This window comes from Doryrhamphus excisus, chromosome 9, assembly GCF_030265055.1.
Source record: "Doryrhamphus excisus isolate RoL2022-K1 chromosome 9, RoL_Dexc_1.0, whole genome shotgun sequence".
In the NCBI taxonomy this organism is placed as follows: Eukaryota; Metazoa; Chordata; class Actinopteri; order Syngnathiformes; family Syngnathidae; genus Doryrhamphus; species Doryrhamphus excisus.
Window position 1 is genome coordinate 5,397,372 of NC_080474.1, and position 20,193 is coordinate 5,417,564.

Sequence of the window (20,193 nt, forward strand, 5' to 3'; positions counted from 1 at the left end):
AAAATCAGGTCACTGCTTCTTCAGCGGCAATTAATGTAACCGGAATGGAGGCAACAACACGAGGGCTTTTAATTAGTGGTTGTAGTTTGCTTGGCAGTCACAAAATGTTGAGTTAAAAATAATACACAATAAATCAAAAGGAATGAAGTGCCAGCAGGAGGCAGCTCTTATATAACATAGAAGGAAGTTGGCAGCCATATCTTGTCTCTGAGGCCTTCGGCTCCAGCAAGCCATCATCCAGCAATGCTGGTACACACGCAAACATGCGTATGTCTCGTTTAGTCCAGTCAGAGACTGGTGTACCATGGTGTATCATTTTGTAACCCTTATCCTCACTAGGGTCGCGGGTTCTGCCGGGGCATATAACCTGGTCGCCAGCCAGTTGCAGGACGGTTATCAGTCAGCCTGCAGCAAAACATAAACAACCCACACAGGTATTTGTCTTGGGAGGTAGGACAATATTTTTAATCCATGTACTGTAAAATACAAAAAACACCGGAATTGCCTCCGAAGTACCAATACTGCATCGGTGTTAGATAAAATGGAAAAAATAACTCATGGAACAAAAGCGGTTGTCTGTGTAGCATTATAGAGTGTGCATACAGGGACCGGGATTGCTAATAGCCATTTCCAACCACAAAAAAAAAATGTAAAATACTATGTTATTTTGGTGATAAGGACAGTACAGGTCAGTACAGTAGCCAGTAGCCTTAAGCATGTTCAGGGATCTGCTCCTATGAAAGTGACATTCATAAATAAGCAGTGTTTTTTTGTTTTAAAATTGTCGTTTTATTTAATTTTTTATTAGGTCTGCTGAAGTAATTTATCTTCGTTCATTAAATACAGTAAAAATTGTCATATTTCACACATTGTTGCAAATGGTGATTAATCATGATTAATTCATTACAAAATTGTGATAATGTGATTAACTTTTTTTTAATTATTTGATAGCCCTAGAGCAGGAGTGGGGAAACTGCGGCCCGCGGGCCACATCAAGGCTGCCAGGCCTTTTAATATTTAATAATAATAATATACGGATATTTCCAAATTCCTTTTTTAAAGTTTTAACATTGAAAGTGTATCTGGCAACGTGACCTGCAGAGCGATTGTAGCACACTGCAGTCAGATGCAATCTGTACAAAAAAGCCATCCAACAAACACAACACATCAGCATATAAGGAGCACAATGTCAACGACTTACTGCACCACGTGGGCGTACAAAAAAACACCCGCCGCAAGGCATGCTGGGTAGCTTATGGTACTCTTTCTTTCACCATTTTGCCGTGTTTGTTGCATTTTGCGATATTGCCAAATATGTTTATTGGAGAAGGAAACATACTCTTGATAGAAAGTGTTTTATTGTTCATAGCTCATGGTGTTGTTGTTGCAGCTGGACTACCCAGCATGCTTTGCGGGCATTTGGAAACAACCGTTTTTAAGTTATGTGTTATGGATGTGTTGTGTTTTCATTTTGTTGCACTGTGAGCAAGTACGGTATGTTGTTCTGATTGATGCCACTTATATATAGACGGCACCTCCGCCAAATTTTTTTTAACTCAATGTGGCCTGTGAGTCAAAATGTTTGCCCTAGACTGTATTCTGTGTACAGTATGAGTGACGTATGACATAAAATAGTATTAACAACGCATGGTAACCCGAGGACCACCTGTATCTGTAGGTGTCAAAGGAAATAGGGACAATTTTATTTTATCCATAGAGAACAACACAACACATAGTTGTTATAGTCTATTGTAGTCGCCTATTAATGAACATTTTCACTCCCGTGTCATCCTTTTTTGCTTCTTTGTAGAATCTTATTTTAAACAAGAATGTGGACTTCAGGTACATTCAGTCCAAATGCAGCTCCAAGGATAATCTGAAGCAACCTCCCCATGGAGGCAATGTATGTAAGCCCTACATGTTTACATCTTCTTCCCCCCATTAGGTCTGTCCTTGGAGTAGATGAGTCCTACGTGTGTATTGTAGTCCCAGTTTCTAGCTTGCTGGTTCGGCACCCTAGTATTTAACCTTCACTACGGCTGATATAATGGGATTTGTCTACTGTGCTTCCAATGGATATTGTTGCAGAACAACTGATCTTACCATTTCTGAATTTAGACACTTTAGCTTCACATGAGGACGTCATAAATAACCCGATGGTTAGAAACACACTCCCATATATTCGTTAAAGTTAGGACCAGGAAGTACGGCTCTTCATTTACAAATGGAAAATGTTTGTAGTTAGATCATAGAAATGAAGCCATGTAGACATGAAATAACAACCCTATAGTCACCTTCATATGTTAGGCATAATAAAAGAAAATAAGACATATCAGGCATAAATAAGACATAATATAGACTCACATGATATTTTTGAAAACCCATGATAGAGTGACAATTTGCAAAGTTTTTTGTTGTTTCAGAGCAAGATGGCTTGTTTAATGACAATGGTACCTCGTTTTTTTGTTTAAAAAAAGTCAGTTGAAAACCCAACTGTATGAAAACTTAATTTATTTTTCCCATAAGAAATAATGTTTATTAGATTAATCTGTTCCAGACACCCAAAAGCACCTTTTATATTCAACTAAAAAATTAATACTCCAGTATTCATCCTTATTGATTTACTTGTCTAATTTAAAGGTCTTAATTATCCCGTTTTATTAATTAAGAATTTAGTCCTATTTTATCAAAAAATAAATTAAAAAATATATTTTTTTTATCAAATTTTTAATGGTTATTTTTCCACATTTTTTTTCATTCCTTTACCATATAACACATCATAAGTTATGTAGCCCTTAATATTTTGACTAGTCTTTGATTATTGATATTTTATCATTCTTTTCTTTCTTCCCACGCAGGAAGTGAACAAAAAGGAAACATTGCAAGCGTGAAAAACATATATTAGTTATGATGCGATTTGAATTTTTTGGGTTTTTTTTATCAGCAAGTTCAATGCCTTGAACTTATAATATATTGTAATAATATTAAGATCAGCCAATGAGGATGTTTTGCTTTATAGATTTGATTAAGTTATGCTTTCCTCTCCTCTCGTCTCCTCGCTGTTTTGTGTACTTTCTCCATTCATTGCTTTTCCCGTGCTGGCTATAATATATTTGTTGTTTAAGTACGGCACCAACTCTGCTGTGTCTGCGTTTCACTCCTGCTTCTTTCTCTTTTGCAGCAACAAGAGCCATTGATCGCTGCAGCGCACTCACATTTTATCATCCTTGCACATGAAATGAATCGTTTAAGGCGATTGCAGCTTTGTGTGCTGGTGTGTGCGTGTGCTTGCATCCCATTAAATATATCGTCCAACTCAGTGACTCGCGGGGACGTTCACGGCTGGTGAGGCCCCCCCCGCGTAGCCTCATCTTAGGTTTCTGATGAGTGCAAATTCAGTGATTTGTACTTAAGGAAATCTTCCAAATGATTGGAATCATGCAGGGAATGCATTTATAACACAGTTCAATGGACACATGAATATTTATTTGATGTTATCATTATTCGTGTTTTGCCTCACCTGCCTCCACTGACTGCATGTCACTGATACAGCTAGATCAGGGGTGTCCAAAGTGTGGCTCGGGGGCCATTTGTGCCGGCCGGCTGTTTTTTTTATTGGCCTGCTGCATCATTTAACAAGAAAAGTAAGAAAAGAATCAAGTCAAAATATTAAGAGAAAAGTAATTGAACAATAAAAAGTCATAAAATGATGATGATTTTAGTAGCATGAAGTCAAAATATTAAAGCCATGATATTATGAGAAACAAACAAAACAGCAAATGAAGTTGTCATTTTTGGAAAATTAGGTGGCGGCAGAAGTTATAATGTTATGGGAATAAAGTCACATTTCTGTAAAAAAAATATTGACAAGTTGAATTTGAAAAAAACAACAATAGCACATAAATTAAGAGAAATAAGATTCAATCTAAAAAGAAAAAAATCTTAATTTTATGAGAATAAACTCCTAATATTATGAGAAACAAATCAAACATAATTTGTGAAAAATTAGGTTGCAGAAACAGTTTGAATGTTATGAAAATAAAGTCAAAATATTACGGGAATAGAGTCATAATTAAGTAAATTTAAAATAAAACAAAACTGCTGCAATTTTATGAAAATAATGTCAAAATAGTAAGAGAAAAAAATTGTCAATTTACGAGAATAATTATGGGGAAAATTATGTCATTTTTGTTGCATAAATGTGAAATATTGAAGAAAAAAGTCATAATTTTGTGAGAAACAAACAAAAAATCAAGTGGTCGTCTTTGGTAAGTTGCGGAAAAGTTATGTTATGGGAATAAAGTCAAAGTATTATGAAAACATTTTTAATGATTATTTATGAAGAATGTAAAAATAGTAAGAAAATGTAAAAAAAACAGCAAAAATAGGAAACAAAGAGCAATATGCATTTTTTTCTACATGTGTTGTTTTAGTGGCCCCCTCTGGAAAGAATTTGGACACCCCTGGACTAGACAATTCCTAAGGTTTTAGAGGACCCCCATCATGTGATGCCATGATTTCTTCTGATTCCACCCTACTGTGAGACATTCACTGTTAAGTTTGGTATTTCCTAAGCCGGGCCAAACTTGTTTTTTTAGGAGTGCAGCTTCCAAAATGTCCCAATTTAGCCCATTCCTCACCTCCGCCCCTGCAGGTTCTCATCCCAAGTGTTAAGCTGGACTATAGCCATGTTCAGTCTAGGTGTGGGTCCTTGGACAGGAGGGGCTACTCAGCAGGAGGTGGAAATGTGAGTGTTGTGCAGCAAAGCGTGCCTCCCACCCTTTCAGTGTTTATGTCAGATGGGTGTGCTGTGCTGTGCTGTGCTGTGCTGTGGTGTTCTTGCTTGTGTTTCTCTGCTCCCCCCGGTGGTGGTGATGTGTGTGTGCATTCAAAGCTGCAGCAGCTTGCATGAATTGTCATTATTCATAATTATCCAAGGTTCTCCTCAGTTGCAACAGGAGGTTACCTTGGTAACAGCTGCCATGCTTATTAACCACCTTCTTTTTAAATGATACAAGTATATGAAAATCTGTGTTATCGCTAGACTGAAAGACTCTTTTTCTTTACAGAGACCACATAATCTCAGACTAAATACCCACTTTCACTTTTACGGGTCTGTGGATGCTGGCCATTTTCTTTCAGAGCTCAAAAAAATTAATTAACATAACAAAAGTATGTCAAACAATGCAAACAGTTCATCATAAACACTTCAGGAGCTGCATAGGTCATGTTTTAAGTTGGGGGGGTTGGCGGCTCTGGTGTTTGCCATTACTGTTGGCTGGATAAGAACTGACCAAAACCAGCCAGATGAAGTCAAACGTATAAACAGTCATCCCTCGTTTATTACAGTTAATTGGTTTCAGATTCAACCACAGTAATTGAATTTCCACAAAATATGATTCAATAAATCCTGTTTAGGAGTTTCTGATCCCTACACTCTTCCATAAGTGGGTCAAAAATGACCCATACTAGAATCAATGCGTTTTTATGCCAATTTTGCCATTTTGGTTAGGACTTATCACTATGATATGATATTTAGTATTATATTTAGGACCACACAAGAATGATTTCATGTTAGAAACATCTTAATTTTTCACTTTTTTCCATCTTTGAAAAAGAAAATTACGCCGTACAACAATAGAAAATATGAGGATCCATTGTGTGTTGCATAAAGGTAAGTTAAAAATGTTAGCGGCATGATATCAAAAACATGTTTTTTGAGGAATACATTAATTACAAAGATATTTCAAGAAAACAACCTGACCAGGTCATTTTTGACCCACTTATGGAAGGTTGGGGTAGTAACACAAAAACAAAAATGTCTTAAAATGTATAAAAGATAAGTTAAAAATGTGAACGGCATGATATCAAAAACATGTTTTTTGAGGAATACCTGGAATATGAAATGATAACAATTTTTCATTACAAAGATATTTCAAGAAAACAACCTGACCAGTTCATTTTTAACACACTCATGGAAGGTTGGGGTAGTAACACAAAAACAAAAATTTCTTAAAATGTATAAAAGATAAGTTAAAAATGTGAACGGCATGATATCAAAAACATGCTTTTTGAGGAATACCTGGAATATGAAATGATAAAAAAAATTTAATTACGAAGATATTTCAAGAAAACAACCTGACTTATGCATCGAAGGGTTAAGAAAGGGGTTTCAAACAGAGTGGGTCAGAAAGACAATGTAAGAAGCCAAAATGTACCACTTCCACACAGAATGTGAGGATAACCTCAATGTCAATGTTATGCCATGACTACATACAGTATGAAGTATGGGGCAATGGAATATCATGTTTCATCTACTATGTTAAAAACACAACTTATTCGGTATTTGTTTGATTCAGTCATTTTTGAGTGAGGGAGCGATGTTGGAACTCCGATGTAGCGAGGGATAACTGTATAATTATAATATTATTACCTTTATCCCGCACTGATGCATTTCTTTAGCAAAAAGTGTTGCAAAAAAGCCACAGGAGGTCTAACGTGCAGTAACAATTTTGATGGTGTCTTTTTTAAATAATGGTTTGTCTTCATACATTTTTGTGACACTTTGAGGGGATACTTTTGGAGATGCTACATACAATGACGCGAAAGGAATTTTAATTTGGAGGTTCCATATTGACGTTTGCTCAAATGGAAGATCTTTTCATCCCAGTGAAAGATAGAGACCTTCTTCAAACGTCTAAGTGAAAACATGAACTTACCTCCTGTTTTGGCGTGCCCATTTCCAGGTGCAGATCCAAAACAAGAAGATAGATCTGAGTCATGTGACTTCCAAGTGCGGCTCTCTAGACAACATTCATCATCGTCCAGGTAACCTAGTATGTTTTTGGAATGTGGGAGGAAACCGGAGTCCGCAGAGAAAACCCACACATGCACTGGGAGAACATGCAAACTCCACACAGAGATGGCCGAGGGTGGGATTGAACCCGGGTCTCCTTGCTATGAGGTCTGCACGCTAGCCACTCGCTCACCGTGCAGCCGATCCCTTATTTATAAATGAAATATTTGCATAGTTAGAAAAGAGGAAACCTGTTTATGTATACATTTTTTACATTATTAGAGCCTTCTAGACCTGAATTAACAACCCTATAGTCACTTTAAACTCCTATTACCCAATATAGTAGACATAATAAGAGAAAATAAGACAAAAAATAATGTTAATAAGATTGGAAAAGTTCCTTGCTTATTAGAACATCTTTGAATGCATCCTCTTGATGCTTAATATATTTATATATTATTATATTTGTATATTACTGTATTATAAATGTTTTACTCATTCAATCCCAGCCATTTTCAATGTTTTTTGGACTGATTTTTTAAGGTTAGATTGTTCTTGGTCCATAATAGACATGGTAAAGCCCAAATGGAGTTGCTGTGAGAGCTGTTATAAAATGCCCTTCTGCCAACTTGTGGACATTTTTTTTGGCTTCAAACCGCACCAAACATGCTCTCTTCTATTGTGGAGTTGCATCATCACATTTTTATATATTGTTGAAAAACAGTCATGGAGTGAAGACACACATTTGGAAGGCAAAATGGCAAAGGATCACTGTATTGATATTTAACATACCATAGTATGTCAAGGTAAACAGAAATTTCAGTATCAGTGTACGTGGTGGCAAGAAAAATGATATGCGGAAAATGTATCACTGTTTGATTGACACAATTTTGAATTTTGTCTTTTTCAGGAGGCGGTAATGTTCGCATTGAGAGTGTGAAGTTAGACTTTAAAGACAAAGCCCACGCCAAGGTGGGCTCCTTGGACAATGCTCATCACACTCCAGGAGGGGGCCGTGTTACGGTAAGCATTTCTACTGTATACTTTACATAACATAAAATGACATTATTTTCTCATTATTATTATTATTACAGCATTATTGTGATATTATTGCAACTTTTTCTCTTGTTATAACAGACTTTTTTCTCGAAATATTTTCACTTTATTCTTGTAAAATAAAAGCCTTTTTTTCAATTTCTGCTGTTTTTTTTTTCAAAATTTTTCAACTTTCAATTTTCTTCTCATAATTCTGACTTTATTCTCATAATATTTTGACTTTATTTTTGTAATGTTGAACAAAATTTTCCAGAAATTGCAACTTTATTTGTAGTTAAAAAATTAAATCATTCATTCATTTTCTACCGCTTTTCCTCACGAGGGTCGCCAGCCAATCACAGGGCACATATCGACAAACAACCATTCACACTCACATTCATACCTTTTGGAGTCACTAATTAACCTAGCATGTTTTTGGAATGTGGGAGGAAACCGGAGTACCCACGCATGCACGGGGAGAACATGAAAACTCCACACAGAGATGCCTGAGGGTGGACTTGAACCCTGGTCTCCTAGCTGTGAGGTCTGCGCGCTAACCACTCAACCGCCGTGCCACCCAAAATTAAAATTTTCTTCTTTAATATTTCACCTTTTTGCCACTAGAATAACATTATTTTTTACTCATGACATGACAAACTTGCAGTTTTTTGTCTTAATATTGTGACTATTCTGTAAAAACGTTCAATTTTGTGTCAAAACCGCCCGCCAGATTGAGAGCCACAGGTTGACGTTTCGCGACCACGCCAAGGCGCGAGTGGACCACGGGGCCGAGATCGTCGTCCGCTCGCCAGACCGATCGCGCTCCATGTCGCCCCAGCGCCAACGGGACAGCCACCTGTCGTCCTCCGGCAGCCTCAACGTAACGGAGTCGCCACAGTTAGCAACCTTAGCCGAGGATGTGACTGCCGCTCTGGCCAAGCAGGGTTTGTGAACATGCATCACGGATGCTCTTACACTGAACCTGTCAATCTTCTGGAGCCTGTGGGGGGGGGAGTGACACGGACTTGGCTTCACATCTCTTAAAGACCGACTAGTAGGAGCTCCTGTTTATTTCTGTCTGTTTTCATTCCAAAATGTGTGCTATTTCTTCTTTATTCCCTCCGCCTCTTCTTTGAAGTGATGTTGCATAGAATAGTTCACCTCTGGTCCTCACTAGGATTTAGTGTACATACATTGGTGGCGGCGGTGGGGGTGGGCAACTCTTGGCCTTACTGATCCTGGGTGTGTGTTTTAAACAAGCTTTTATTTCCATATGTGGCCATATTCTGTATGTGGAAGTAATGTGGCCAGCACATCACACTGCTGCACGTGTTGTTCTTGCTAACGTGCATGGACGCCAGACCCCTTAACGAATCCTCACTGCAAGCCCTCTATATGTACCACACACATAGAAATATATATACATATATATATATACATATATATATAGGAACGAGTATAGGAATATAGGTTCTTTACCATCTACATGTCCTTTAAACCTTTTCCTAAGGACTAAACAACACAACAATACATAGAATATGTATTTTATCACTGCAAAGGCCATGTATGACATCTGAGCATGTGTTGATTCAAAAAGGATTTTGAGTAAGTTACCTCTTCATTCATCCCAGAAGAAATTAAACAGATCATGTTTTGTAGTTCATAGTCGTTTCCCGCGTATTTCTTGGTGTCAGCCAGGTTGAATAAGCACCGCAAGGCCTGAGTTTTCATAGACAAGCACCCATCTGAAATCTTTGCAGATTTCAACTTGTTGGACTGTAGTGATGGGCGATACCAGATTTTAAAAATTTGATACCATACCGTTTACTTTTTGGGTATTTTTTCCGATACCAATACCAATGACGAGATTACTTTGTTGACATTTTTTCACGATACCAGCGCCAATATTGATGACTGGTCACTGTTCAATTACTATATTGGTATTTTCCCCAGAGTAGGAAAAAAATTAAAAAATTAAAAATTATTTTTTTCAATACATGTTTTGGCATTTTTTTGTTGATATTGATACCAATACTGATCACTTTTTGGGCATTTTTTTATGCTAATTGTTTTTTGTTATTGATACAAACATTATTGTTTTCATTCATTCATTCATTATTCTTCACTATTCAAATATTCTTCAAAATCAATACCAATACTAATTACATTTTTGGTATTTTTTCTAAAAACAAATTACTTTCTCTGTTTTTTTTCTCATTAACAATATCAATTTTTTCAATTTTTTTGAAATACCATGCGAATTACGTTTTTGGCATTTTCTTTCCAGATTTTTTTTTTTTTTTCAATATTGATGCCGATTACTTTTTTGTCATTTTAATACTGAAACTGCTTTTCGGCAGTTTTATCCCCAAAATACAGAAAACAAATACAGGCTATTTAAACTGCTAATTGTATATTTTTAACATAACATTGTAGTCATAACAAATGACAGTACTTTATTTTTTTACACAATGCAACCCATGTAGTGTATTTGCTACCAAAAATAGTATTTTCCATTTATTTTACTGAAATCTGTCAAATATCTGGTATTTATGATGAAAATTGAAGATTGATGTATACAAAAGTAGGTTGCACAGTGTAAAAATAGTAAAAGTACTATGTGATTTGTGCATGAAATGTTAGTACTAGTTCAATACTAGTTCTCTATTAACACAATAACACGTATCGTTACCACAGAATGGATATACCCATCACTATTGGACTGGCTCTCATTTAAAGAAGTGCTGCGAAGGATTTTAGTGAAAGATTCTTTGTGTGTGTGTGTGTGTGTGTGATCTCCTGTTTTACAGCCAATGTATCTGATTGTTTTGTTGCAACATGTGGCAGCGTTATAGAAATGATGACAAAGATGAATCATTCCGCAAAGAAAAAAGGGGTTCTGTGTTCACGAAAGCTGTTGGAGTGATATCGTTTTATCGCTTTTCAGACTCTTACCCGGGCGCTTGTTTGCTTTTGTGTTTTTTTCAGCATTCCCCATCACCGTCCGCCCCTTCCGTCCCCATCCCATCCCATCCCATCCCAAGCTGCAGCAAGTAAATGTATTTAAAAAGGTCAACTAGATGTATGCTGTTTTTGATTTTTTTTTTTTCATTTCTCAATGATATGACTCCATTCATGAAAAATAAATGAAATGAAAATTAATGTGAGAGAGGCATCGTCTGTTGGTTCATTTGAAAAAGCATAAAAATTGGAACTTGTGAAAAGTTTATTGTGAAACGGCAGAGGAGAGTACAATAAGTTAAGACTCAGGGATGGGTTAGATGAGAAATGGACTGACGTGTGGTCAGGCCTGTCACTCAGACAGTCGGGAGGGGATGGTCCTCATCACTCCCACCACCCCCTCCTGCACCGCTCCACCGTGAAAGCATCTGACACCCCCAATCGAGGCTTTTTCGGGGTGAGGAAAGAAAACATCTCATGGGAATTTAGGAAAGCTTCTGCATCTGGAGAAGCCTAAAGAGCACCAGTAGGAGACGAGGCAAAACGAGTGTGGAACAAAACAATAGAAGGATTTAGAAATGGTATCTCATAGTCCTTAGTTTGCCCTGCTTCCTCAGGTTGGAGCAGGAAGCAGCGAGTCAATGTCTCGACACCATGGGGTCTGCACATACTCGATGCTCACCGCCACCACTGCAGCCGGGGTAGGGGGTCCTTAAACTGACATGATGTGCTTGACAAAGGCTGTGTGTGAAGATCGGGCCATGGCATAGGGAGGACACAAAAGTAGAATGAAGATAAGTCAGTGTTAAATACCCACACCAGAATTTAGTATACTTTATACTAGTATATATTTTTTTGTTCCAATTTAATGTTTCAGCTCAGCAAACAAATTTAAATATTAGTCAATGACAACACAATCCAACACAGATTGCAGTTTTTAAATGAAACTTGGCTATAAAGCAATTTCTAAAGCTTTGAGACTCCAGCCAACCACAGTGAGAGCCATTATCCACAAATGGTAAAAAACATGGAAGAGTGGTGAACCTTTCCAAATGTGGCCGGCCAACCAAATTGACCCCAAGAGGGCAGCAAGGGCTCATCCAAGAGGTCACAAAAGACCCCACAACAACATCCAAAGAACTGCAGGCCTCACTTGCCTCAGTGTTCAAGGTCAGTGTTCAAAAAGCAAGGGCAAAAGCAACCTACATGTTCCAAGACGGAAACCATTACTGAAGAAAAAGAACATTAAGGCTCATCTCGATGATCCCTGAGACCTTTGAGAAAATACTCTAGTTGAACATTTTGGAATGAATGTGTCCCATTACACTTAAAAGTAGCGTTTCAGAAAAAGAACATCATACCAACAGTAAAATATGGTGGTGGTAGTGTGATGGCCTGGGGCTGTTTTGCTGCTGCAGGACCTGGAAGACTTGCTGTGATAAATGCAACCGTGAATTCTACTGTCTACCAATAATTCCAGAAGGAGAATGTCTGGCCATATGTTGCTGAAACTGAAACTGAAACCAACTTGGGTTCTGCAGCAGGACAAAAATCCAAAACACACCAGCAAGTCCACTTCTGAATGTCTGAAGAAAAACAAAATGAAGTCTTTGGAGTGGCCTAGTCAAAGTCCTGACCTGAATACTATTGAGATGCTGACCTTGCATGACCTTAAAAAGGCGCTTCATGCTGGAAGAGTGGCTGAATTACAACAAATTGATGTAAGAGATTCATTGCAAGCCATCACCAGTGCTTGATTGCAGTTGTTGCCGCTAATGGCTTAACCAGTTATATTTCTAAACTGCATTTGTGTTCGGTTGTTTATGCTTCACTGATAATGCAGGGGTCCTTGAACACACCATAGTTGCTATGAGACACAAAACTGGAACTTCTGCACCGTGACTCAGATTGGATCAGTTCATCGATCACAGTAAATTAATATTAATTAGCGGTGAGTACTTGGTGGTGAGTATGTATTTTATACTTGAAATGTTTTTAATAAGCGTGTGAGGCATATTGAAGAGACAAGGAGAGGGTTTTGGACCTGAGTCAAACCTAATCCATTCATTCCAGCAGTCACTTTTATTGCAAAGGAGGCTCTCACCTTCGTAGTTGACACAGCCGTTCTCATCCTCCTGACCCGCCATGAGAGCGTCAATCTCAGCCTCATTCATCTTCTCTCCTGCAGGCACCAATGGCAATCATCAAGACCCAAATATACTATATGATAATAATCGTCAAAATAAACCGGCTTACCCAGTGTTGACAGGACGATACGCAGCTCAGCGCCCATCACTGTGCCGTTGCCCTCCTTGTCGAACACACGCAGACCCTCAACGTAGTCCTCAAAGCCTGCCTTGTTTGGGCTGTTGATGATGGTCTGAAGCATGGGCAGGAAAGCCTCGAACTCGACTCTCTTGTTGGCCATGTCTGTGTAACACGTAACGACAAACGGTCGTCAGATCGTTTCAACGTTAAAGACGTGAATCTGCTGTGATGTACAGGACGGATCTTCTATGCTTGGTCAGCGGATATTTACTTTACTATTTTTAATTAAATTGTGTGGAATTATTTAAGGAAAATCTTAAGGGAAAATATTTTTGTTACATGATTTCACTCATGATTTAACTGTGTATTAACCAATGAATGCTGTATTTTGGTGTGTCTTCTATTCTGTTTACTTGCTTTATTCAACTTCATTTTTCTGTAAAGTGTCTTTGAGTATCTTGAAAAGCGCTATTCAAATAAAATGTATTATTATTATTATTATTATTACTTTACCAAATTATTATAATAATTAATAAAAATGAATCACAATAATTATTAACAATAAATTATTATTATTATTATTATTATTATTATTATTATTATTATTATTATTATTATTATTATTATTATTATTATTATTATTATTATTATTTAGAATTACAATTCTAATTATTTTACCAAATTATATTTATGTTATGTTATGTTGTCTTTGAGTATCTTGAAAAGCGCTATTCAAATAAAATGTATTATTATTATTATTATTATTATTATTACTTTACCAAATTATTATAATAATTAATAAAAATGAATCACAATAATTATTAACAATAAATTATTATTATTATTATTATTATTATTATTATTATTATTATTATTATTATTATTATTATTATTATTATTATTATTATTATTATTATTATTATTATTATTATTATTATTATTATTATTATCATTATTTAGAATTACAATTCTAATTATTTTACCAAATTATATTTATGTTATGTTATGTTGTCTTTGAGTATCTTGAAAAGCGCTATTCAAATAAAATGTATTATTATTATTATTATTATTACTTTACCAAATTATTATAATAATTAATAAAAATGAATCACAATAATTATTAACAATAAATTATTATTATTATTATTATTATTATTATTATTATTATTATTATTATTATTATTATTATTATTATTATTATTATTATTATTATTATTATTATTATTATTATTATTATTATTATTATTATTATTATTATTATTATTATTATTATTTAGAATTAAAATTCTAATTATTTTACCAAATTATATTTGTATTTATGTTATATTATTTACCAATTATATTAACCAAAAACAAAATGAATTTGAAATCAATACCAATGAATACCAAGTTACCAATGTGTATTATTTCTATGTCTTTACTTATATGCTCAACATGAAATTGTCACAAAAGTACAGCATTAACAGAAAAAACATGGCTTGTTTACTTCAAGGAGGCTGCTATACTACTAAATCTATAATTCACCTTCAGTGGAGGGGTTTCCCAGCAGTTTGCTAACATCCTTGTTGGTGGGGTTCTGTCCCAGAGCGCGCATGATATCAGCGATCTGGTTGTAGGCCACCTTGTTGTCACCCACCCTGTCGAACAGACCGAAGGCCTCCCTGTAGTCTGCAGAGTCACACAACAACGTTCCGTCATGTTAATGCCGCCATATTGTTTTATTTTTAATAAACTGCATTTTATATATGTTTGATTGGTGCAGAAATGTGGTGCACTTTAAACCCAGATGGGGAGAGGGGGGGCTGTGGAAGACAATGTGGGAGTTCCGTCCCAGCAGGTGTAGGCGGCAGCTCCTCAGGGGAAAAGTATCTCAGTGGGTTGTGATATTATTGGCTGAATGGATGGACTCCTGCAAAGCGCAGTCACCCTTCAGACTATTTCTATCTCAGCTGCCTCGCTCTCCTTTAAAAGACCACCTTGGAATTGATAGCTGAGAATATGAGCCCCCATCCTTTTAAAGGCAAGGCAAGTGTGTGTGTTGTGTAAAAGTAGGCAATGCTGACTATAAATAAAATAAGTAATGCCAATAATAATTAATAAAATAAATACAAAATAAATAATTTAAAACAATGTAAAAGGTAAAATTTTCCCCAATTTATGGCTCATGCCTACAATTAAACCTATTAAAGTCCTCTTTCCGACAGCAACAGAATCCATGAATTGACTTTGATTTTATGATGTTTTCTTGCTTTGGGATTAATTCATCCCGAGTGTTGTCAAGGATGCACATAACTGGGAGAAAACTTTTTGTCTCGTGGGGACGGAATTCTTTAAAACTTCCAAGGAATTTGGAAAATAGCAGATGCCACCATGAATACATGTAATGTATTCATCTGTAAGGAACTCGGTTCCCTGACTGGTTGATGTTTAGTGGAATTAAAAGGGTTTCTATCTCCAATTGTCTCCATGTCTGTAGTACTGAAAATGTCAAATGAAGTATTCATACCTTCAATTTGGTCTGGACTGAATTCAACCTGGAGGTGAGTAGAGAGCAGCAATGTTAGTTCACATTCAGTACAAAAACAAACATCTCAAGAAGGTTTCATCCTACACCCAAGATTGTCCTAACGGGCCTTTCTACTAATTTAATACAATAAATCAGGTCGGAACTGGGATTAAATACGGCCCCTTGGCCAAATTTAGCTTTCCATGGGGGCACCCGATATGTGGGGGGTCCATCTTTAGCTCCATTAAGATGCCCTCATTTGGTGTCACCCTGCTGGGCCGTCACAACGCTTGAGGGCCAGGGGGCGTGGCCAAGGATGTCAGTCATGAGCTATCCATGGTTCTAAGTATTCCAGTGTGTGCCCTGCTCCAAGTCATCCACTACAAACTTGCAGAATAGTACAAATACTGTATGTGAAGTATAATTTACTTCTTTTTCTCAGAAAACGTTAAAATAAATAAATAGTACTTTTCAGGTTCTAGTTTAGTCATGCAATAATGAGTGGAGGTGCAGCCTCTCATCTTCAGAGCAAATCATGCTTTTGTTTCATTTCTACCTTGACGGCGGACAAGTCGACAGCGGGGGCTGCAGGAGCAGGGGCGGGCGCGGGTGCAGGCGCAGGCGCGGGCGCCGCTGCCGGTTCGGCCTTTTTGGCGGGAGCCTTAGGATCCTTCTTGGGTGCCATTTTAGCTTCAAGTCAAATGAGCGTGCTCCTTAAAGACAGACAACTCCCGGAAGGGGTGACAACACAAGGGGTGCAGCACAAAGTGGAGGAGACTCAGAGCACGCAAACAACCTTTTGGGCGTATATATATGAGGCTATTTTTCCTTCTGGACCCCCGCAGGGCTGTCCTTTCGTGGGGATTGGATGACGCGTGGGAGGGGTGTGTGTATGTGTGTGTAGCTCCTCTCTAAACATGGCATATTGGGCCAACTGCCAGAAGGTGGTCATTTATGTCATGTGTCTTGAAAACATGGACAACAATATCCTCTCCTTTTATGTGACAGCTTTGTTTATTGGATGTGTTTATTTGGGACAGTAACAATAATCATCATCATAACACTGTTAAATACTATTATATATAATCCATCTATATAATATATAAACAATATATGTAATTATGTATATATAATGTATAATTACTTAATAACAATTATAATTTATATTATTTTATTGGATGTATTTATTTGGGACAGTAACAATAATATTAACTGTCATCATAACACTATTAAATACTATTATATATAATCGATCTATATAATATATAAAAATATATGTAATTATTTATATATAATGAATAATTACTTAATAACAATTATAATTTATTGTTAAAAATAATTATAACAATTATACAAATTATATAAATGACTAAGATAATAAATTACTTTTATAGAATGTAATGTAATAATAAAAACATACTTATTTATTCATTCAGTCATTCATTTTCTACCGCTTATCCTCATGAGAGTGCTGGAGCCTATCCCAGCTGTCTTCGGGCGAGAGGCGGGGTACACCCGACTGGTGGCCAGCCAATCACAGGGCACATATAGACAAACAACCATTCACACTCACATTCATACCTATGGACAATTTGGAGTCGCTAATTAACCTAGCATGTTTTTGGAATGTGGGAGGAAACCGGAGTACCCGGCGAAAACCCACGCATGCAGGGGGAGAACATGCAAACTCCACACAGAGATGGCCGAGGGTAGAATTGAACTCAGGTCTCCTAGCCGTGAGGCCTGGGTGCTAACCACTCATCCGCCGTGCATTAAATGAAATTTTTTTTTTCTTAATTTTTTTTTAATTGAGGCTACATCTGAAAGTTACATCAGAAAAATTGAAGACGAGACAACACAGACAAATGTTTGTTTCTAAAAATGACTTGTGTATGAATTGTGTATTTTAGTTCTGTGGAGGTTCACCTGTGTTCCGTGTGTGTCGGCCTCCTCTGAGGAGGAAGTGACGTGGGAAGGAGAAGGCCTTCAGCTGCCAACGCCAATTACTCAGACAAGGCTAACTGTGCAAATTCTGTCTCCTTAATTCTTGTCTAAATCTGTCGCTGTGCCAGCGGTGCAGCCCTGGCCCCTCCCCCATCACACACACACACACTTTCTTTCACTGACCCCATCTCCACCAGGGCAAGCCAGAGAAAACCTCAGTCCCTCAGCTGTCATCTAGGCTCACCCGCTGGCACCCTGCTGTACCTTCTCAGATTCAGCGTCCCCTTCACCTCCTCCCCCTATAGAAAAACTGCCCCCCCAGTCCTTGCACCTGTGCTCTGGTCCATTCTGAGCTCCGCTGTAGAATCTCAATGGGCTCACCAGCGTGCTTAAGCTGGGATTGTCAAAAAAAGTCACTTTAATTTTGCCGACATGCCTCTCGTACTAACAGCAGGTAGTGTGCAAAAGGCCACCATTAGATCGGTTGTTTTGACAATGCTATAACAAGGTCGAAGTGTTTACAAAGGTCATCAAAATGTTGTGTAATCCCTCTGTTAATTGGCTCTAAGTTAATTTCCACGAAGTAGCAGTCTTTACCTATAAATTGAATCTTTTTGTAGGTTGAGTATAGAAAACTTGTTTAGGATCTTCTAAATACAGTTTTACTGACACCTGATGATCAGTGTAGAATGCTACATATCATCACTCCGTCTTTGAATGTCTCTTCTGAATGCCTTTGCTTAAATGTGCACATTTTCTTACAAATAATAAGCAATATTCAACCACAAAAAAAATTATTTTTCTTTATCTTTTCCCTTCCGTATCTTTCTTTCTCACACCAACTACCCTCATGTCCTCCTTCACTACATCCATAGATCTCCTTTGGTGTTCCTCTATGCCTCCTACCTAGCAGCTCTAAACGCAGCATCCTTCTACCAATATATTCACTACCTCTCCTCTGGACATGTCCCAACCATCTCAGTCTGGCTTCTCTGACTTTATCTCCATATCAAGGCGGAGGCCTCAAACTAGTGTCCTGCGGGCCACATTTGGCCCGCAGGCCGCGTGTCTGAGACCCCTGATTTAGGCCCTAACACAAATAGGTTGTGGTTTGGTCCGCAGCATATCAGAAAAAATGGCCACCATTGTTTTCCAAAGTCAAAGGCCTCTGATGTAATCGTTCCTGATCCTATCCATCCTGGTCACTCCCAATGACAACCTCAGCATCCTCATCTCTGCTACCTCCAGTTCTGCTTCTCTTCTTTTCGTCAGTGGAACTGTCCCTAGACCAAACAACATGGCTGGTCTCGCCACAGTTTTGTATACCTTTCCTTTCATTTTAGCTGAAACGCTTCTATCGTACATCACGCCTGACAACCATAAAACTGCATTATTTATAATAATAAAAATGATATATATTAATGGAGGAGCAAAGTGGATAGAGATTACTGTATTGGTGAAAATCCTGAAGATCCTGACCAAAATTGGTTTTGTATATGTAATACTGTATTTTGTGTTAGAAGTCAGCTTCAGTACTGGTCCACTCTTTTGTATCTCGTGCGTATCAAGTACGTGGAAAATGTTTTTTTTTTATGTGCTTAGGTTTTGTGTTACCGAGTCATTCTCAAGATCCATTAGCAAAGCATGTGCGATTTTCACCTCTGGCTAAACATCTAACACTTGACTTATTCATAAACAGAGTGCAGCTCCTTGGGGGAGGCAGCATGAGAGCTCAGATAGATGAGGTGGAGGGGGGGGTGTAGTGACGCACACCATCTGAAAATCCATTTCAATGAACTGCAACTACTGACCTCACGATATCCTTAAAGGACCCCTGACCACACATTTCAGCTTCTCATTTATTTATTATTTATTTATTTATTTTTATTTGGGCAAATATATGAAGCATTACAGTGCATTTCTTACATCAATCAAAATATAACTTTCCATTATTTACATTTGTATTCAACTATCTGATCCCAAGCCCAAAAGGAGTAGGCTGAAGCAAAAGCTTATAAATGCCTACCCCTTTTTGCAAGATATAATCATGTTCATGCCACTGTCTTGTTTTCCCATGTTATTATTATCATTGTGATATTATTATTATTATCATTATCATTATGTTATAATCTTTATCATTATTACCATCATTATAATCATCATCAATATTACCATTTTCATCATTATAGTTAACAATTTTTTTTTTATTATTTAATTTTACAGACTTCATTGCTTCTTGTAGAGTGCTGTATCATTTCATCTGTTATTTTCTGAAATCTGCAGTGTTTGTGTGTCAATTTATTAGCCCACTTTTTTGTGACATTTACTTATTTTCTGGATTGCATGTGTCTAATCTAATTTAGATTTGTTTTTACAGTGGAACCTTGGTTAGAATCATGAATTTGTTCCAGGAGGTCCGACTGTAACCGGAACATACTGAATGCATTTTTCCCACAAGGAACCAATTTTACAATAGAAGACGATTCAGTTCAGCCACAAAAACGACCACTAGGTGGCAAAGGTACATTTTATAAGAACTCTGTCTGCATTTAGCGAGAAGTAGGTTACACATTGAAGGAAGTTTTTATCCTATATCCATACAAACACGTGTGTGCACACAGTTCAGTTGAAAATGTGAAAACGGAAAAAGGTAAAAACAAACTTTTTTATATAGGATTGGACA

The 20,193-nt window shown here is 37.1% G+C and overlaps 2 protein-coding genes across 5 annotated transcripts in view; one reads left to right on the forward strand and one right to left on the reverse strand.

Annotated features, from left to right (window-relative positions):
* map2 (microtubule-associated protein 2) overlaps window positions 1–10,998 on the forward strand; it is a 73,091-nt gene extending 62,093 nt beyond the window's left edge. For all 4 annotated transcript variants that reach the window (XM_058081166.1, XM_058081165.1, XM_058081167.1 and 1 more), the window contains 5 exons: window positions 1,811–1,903; window positions 4,655–4,747; window positions 6,747–6,828; window positions 7,707–7,819; window positions 8,562–10,998. In XM_058081166.1, coding sequence (XP_057937149.1) covers window positions 1,811–1,903; window positions 4,655–4,747; window positions 6,747–6,828; window positions 7,707–7,819; window positions 8,562–8,783 — 603 coding nt within the window. In that variant the 3' untranslated portion in view covers window positions 8,784–10,998. The remainder of the gene's footprint in view (window positions 1–1,810; window positions 1,904–4,654; window positions 4,748–6,746; window positions 6,829–7,706; window positions 7,820–8,561) is intronic.
* Window positions 10,999–11,042: 44 nt separating this feature from the next.
* On the reverse strand, window positions 11,043–16,334 carry myl1 (myosin, light chain 1, alkali; skeletal, fast). The gene is made up of 6 exons (XM_058081170.1): window positions 16,123–16,334; window positions 15,567–15,594; window positions 14,585–14,728; window positions 13,049–13,222; window positions 12,897–12,974; window positions 11,043–11,533 (listed from the first exon to the last, which is right to left on the reverse strand). Exons 1-6 carry the CDS (start codon window positions 16,249–16,251, stop codon window positions 11,505–11,507), a joined length of 582 nt encoding a protein of 193 aa, XP_057937153.1. The 5' UTR covers window positions 16,252–16,334; the 3' UTR covers window positions 11,043–11,504.
* Between the last annotated feature and the right edge of the window lie 3,859 nt (window positions 16,335–20,193).

What these genes read in the sequence shown, in the direction of transcription:
- myl1 (XM_058081170.1), bottom strand. Translation starts at nt 16,251, where the DNA reads ATGGCACCCAAGAAGGATCCTAAGGCTCCCGCCAAAAAGGCCGAACCG. An exon ending in TCGACTTGTCCGCCGTCAAG is followed by an intron (nt 15,595 to 16,122) that starts GTAGAAATGAAA and finishes ACTCACCTCCAG; the next exon opens with GTTGAATTCAGTCCAGACCA. An exon ending in CAGTCCAGACCAAATTGAAG is followed by an intron (nt 14,729 to 15,566) that starts GTATGAATACTT and finishes GTGACTCTGCAG; the next exon opens with ACTACAGGGAGGCCTTCGGT.